The sequence below is a fragment of the Carlito syrichta genome, unplaced genomic scaffold (assembly GCF_000164805.1).
Source record: "Carlito syrichta isolate Samal-C Ts95f unplaced genomic scaffold, Tarsius_syrichta-2.0.1 Scaffold314867, whole genome shotgun sequence".
In the NCBI taxonomy this organism is placed as follows: Eukaryota; Metazoa; Chordata; class Mammalia; order Primates; family Tarsiidae; genus Carlito; species Carlito syrichta.
Genome location: NW_007258963.1, coordinates 176,652 through 180,264, shown reverse-complemented (window position 1 = coordinate 180,264; position 3,613 = coordinate 176,652). Strand labels below are relative to the sequence as shown.

The window sequence follows — 3,613 nt, the reverse complement described above, 5'->3', positions numbered from 1 at the left end:
CCCCCCCCCCCCCCCCCGGGACCAGAGGCGGGGGTGAGGTGAAAACGGGGCGAGGGGAGTCGAACAGACACACAGCCACACACTCTGAGGCCCGGCTCTTCAGAAAAGCATGCTCAGGGGACCCTTGGCACTCAGCGGGGAGCCCAGGCCTGTGCAACACAGCTGGACACACACAGACACTGGAAAGGGGCGCCCCGTGCCCACGCCGATTCCCGGCGCTTGAGCCAGAGCCGCCAGCAGACAGATGCCAGGTGGGGTTCGTGGGAGGCGCGGGTCTTCCCTTCTCCGGGCTCGTGGGGGACGGGTCCAGGACCCGGAGCCGCGCCGACAGGGGCTGGCGCGGCACTCATAGCACCTTGCAGCAGTTGATGCAGCCGTTCTGGGAGCCGTAGCGCTTCTGCAGCGCGGCGCGCGTGGCCGTCTCGAAGACCTCGCGCACGCCCTCCTTGGTCTTGGCCGAGCACTCGAGGTAGTCGTAGGCTTGGATGCGCACGGCCATGGCGCGGCCGTCATCCGTGCGCACGGGTTCCTGCTTCATGCGGGCCAGCTCTGTGCGGACGTGCTCGTCGCTGCGCAGGTCTTTCTTGTTGGCCACCAGGATGATGGGCACGTTGGGGCAGAAGTGCTTCACCTCCGGCACCCACTTCTCGGGGATGTTCTCCAGCGAGTCCGGGCTGTCCACCGAGAAGCACATGAGGATGACGTCGGTGTCCGGGTAGGAGAGCGGGCGCAGGCGGTCGTAGTCCTCCTGGCCCGCCGTATCCCACAGCGCCAGCTCCACCTGCTTGCCGTCCACCTCGATGTCGGCCACATAGTTCTCGAAGACGGTGGGCACGTACACCTCGGGGAACTCGTCTTTACTGAACACGATCAGCAGGCACGTCTTGCCACACGCGCCGTCGCCCACCACCACCAGCTTCTTGCGGATGGCCGCCATGAGCGGGCCGGGCCCGGGCAGCAGGAGGGGGCCCGCGAACGCCTCGCTGCCGTCCCGCTCGCCGCTCACTGCTCACCTCCGGCCGCGCGCTGGGCACGAGGGTCGCTAGCTGCACCCGGGCCCTGCGGTGGCGCGTCCTCTCGCTGCGCTCCGGCTGCCGCGGCGGGGGCGGTGGGGGAGCGGGGGCATAGGGTGCGCCGTGAGTCTCGCCGCGCTGCTCCCGGGCGGCGGCCGCCTCTGCTCGCCCCGGCCCGGGGTCTGCAGCTTTGTGCGCCACGCTAGCTCGGGCTGTGGACTCGGCCTAGCTCCCTCCCGGGTCTCTCGAGGCCTCGCCGGGAGCACAGGAGGGCGGGCAACTACAGCCGGACTGCGGTGGCAGATGAGGGCTGCGGCCCTAGCGCCCGCTATTTAAAGAGTCCGGCCACTTTCTTAATATAGCCGCCCAATGGGAAGCCAGCCGGCTGAGCTCATCGCTGCGGAGCTTGGCTCCGATTGGCCGCCCGCTGCAGCCCGAAGGCGGGGCCAGGCCGGCTTGATTGACGGCCCAGGCCGCGGGGCTGGGAGAGGCGGTGACTTGGGAGTCTGCGGCGCGGCTGGCTCTGCGGGACTCTGGCGGCCCCGGGGTTCCGCCTTCGCCGCAGCTTCTGCGCGCGGGGCCCGGAGCTGGCTGCTTGGGACCCGCGGGGTCTGGGCGAGCGTTTCCGAGTCAGGTGGCACGCAGCGAGGGCGTTGGCGACGCCCTCCCATTCAGAATTGCCCCTCTTCTTTGCAAACTCCCGGCGGGTGGTCGGACCTGTGGGGGAGGGGCGGCCCCTTTAACGTGGTTTTGTTTTTAAAACACACACACACACACACACACACGCACGCACGCACACACTCACACACTTTCCAAGGCAAGAAGGGTTTTTTTACAATTTTTATTTTGGAGGCGGCCCCTCCTGTGGACTTGTCCCCCACCCTATGGAATCCCTAGGTTTGGAACCAGGAGGCGACAGGCTGATGGTCAACTGGCTCTTCCAAGTCCTGCCGCTCCCACCTTTCCTCAGCCCCAGCATGGGTCCTTAGGCGAGGATTAAGGGAAAGAGCGCTGAGCTTTAGGACAATGAAAGGAAAGGTCGAGGCTAGTCCACTTTGAGGGGGGGAAAGGTAGTCTTGGCCCTGCTTTGCACGATTAATTCTAATCCTGGTCGTTAAACCAGAGAACTGAGATGAACAGTGCAGTAAAGTCTGACCACCCCAAGCCCCATGAGCAGAAGTAAAGGTTTGAGATGGGGAAAGAGGGGAGGGGCAGCTTGCAAGTAGTGACCAGCAAGTTAGTGATTAGATCCCGAGTCTCCTGATAAATACCAGGAGTGACTTCATCTATCCCGCGGATCTGATCTAGAAGGAGCTAAGTCGACTGATTTAAATGAACAGAAGAGGTGGGAAGGGGAAGGGGAGTCTCAAAGATCTCCCAGGAAAAAGGAGCAGCTTGAACACAAGCAGAAAGGTGAGAAAGAGTAGGGCAGACTCTAGGGGCAGGGAATGGCTTACTGTGCCGCACCTAATGGAGAAAGATGTTGAGACTCCAGTTGGGGGGATCATAGAGGGTTAAAGTCTTAACAGGTTGGGGGTCTATCCATCCATTGTAGAGGAAATGGGATGCATGTTGGTTTTTCAGCAAAGAGACTCACCACATCACAATGAGATTATTGCTGTATATCTCAGTCTTGCTATGAGTTATTGGAGGGTCAGAGTATTGTCTCATCTCAGTGTCTTGAAGACCTAGCACAATGCATTTACAAGAATCTGTAAATGATTGTGGAGAATTAACCCAAAAGCTCAGGAGCTCAGTTTCAACTTTCTGGAAGTTTCTTACCTCAACTCCAGACTCCATTAACAACCATCCAACCAAACCCAGGCAGCCAGCTGTGACTGAGCCCCGGTGTGTTCATATGTGATTCATATGTTAAGATCTAGGTCTCCACATGGCTCCACAGATATTATCAGGCCAAATAAGACAGTAGCGGGCCGAGCTCGGTGACTCAGCCTGTAATCCCAGTGCTTTGGGAGGCCGAGGCGATTGAATTGCCTGAGCCCGCAGGTTCGAGACCAGCCCGGTCAACTTGGTGAGACTTCATCTCTACAATAAATAAAAAATCAGCAGAGCATGGTAGCACATGCCTGTAGTTCCGGCTACTTGGAAGGCTGAGTTGGAAGGATTGCCGGAGCCCAGCAGGTCGATGCTGGGGTGGCTGTGAGTGTGCCACAGCACTCCAGTCTGGGCCACGGAGTGAGACTCCAACTCAAAAAAAGGGAAAAAGAAAAGACAGTAGTGTCATTAACCTTAGAGCACACCTGTAGGGAACATCTCATTCATATGACCTGGAAGTCCTGTCATTCCCTCTCACTGGATTCACAGCATTACAACACCCAACTTTTTTGTTTGTTTGTTTTTATTTTTCAGATCTGAGGAACTGATCTGTTAGAAAGTAAAAAGTTTTTTTGGCCTTTGGGTTAGGGCTCCACTCTGGAAACTTTTTTTTCTTTTTTAGTTAGCTTGTTAGAAAAATCTTATCTACAAAAATTTTTCTTCTTTCAGTCAAAACTTTTTATAGCTGTATTGTTAACATTGCTTTTCTTGGTCTTAATATAGCTTGGGAATCTTGGCTATGTCCTTAAACTTCAAATATTAAG

The 3,613-nt window shown here is 57.5% G+C and overlaps 1 protein-coding gene across 4 annotated transcripts; it reads right to left on the bottom strand.

Annotated features, from left to right (window-relative positions):
• Window positions 1-46: 46 nt before the first annotated feature.
• Window positions 47-1,320, bottom strand: RHOB (ras homolog family member B). Of its 4 annotated transcripts, none has more exons than XM_021705982.1 (2): window positions 782-1,320; window positions 47-529 (listed from the first exon to the last, which is right to left on the bottom strand). In XM_021705982.1, the coding sequence occupies exons 1-2, from the start codon at window positions 935-937 to the stop codon at window positions 347-349; spliced, it is 339 nt and encodes a 112-aa protein (XP_021561657.1). In that variant the 5' UTR covers window positions 938-1,320; the 3' UTR covers window positions 47-346. The 4 variants fall into 4 exon arrangements, with proteins under 4 accessions (XP_021561657.1, XP_021561655.1, XP_021561656.1 ...); XM_021705980.1 differs by having other exon boundaries at window positions 47-748; window positions 809-1,315; XM_021705981.1 differs by having other exon boundaries at window positions 47-877; window positions 959-1,210.
• Window positions 1,321-3,613: the final 2,293 nt, after the last annotated feature.

Coding starts and splice junctions, on each gene's coding strand:
- RHOB (XM_021705979.1), bottom strand. CDS start 937: ATGGCGGCCATCCGCAAGAAGCTGGTGGTGGTGGGCGACGGCGCGTGT.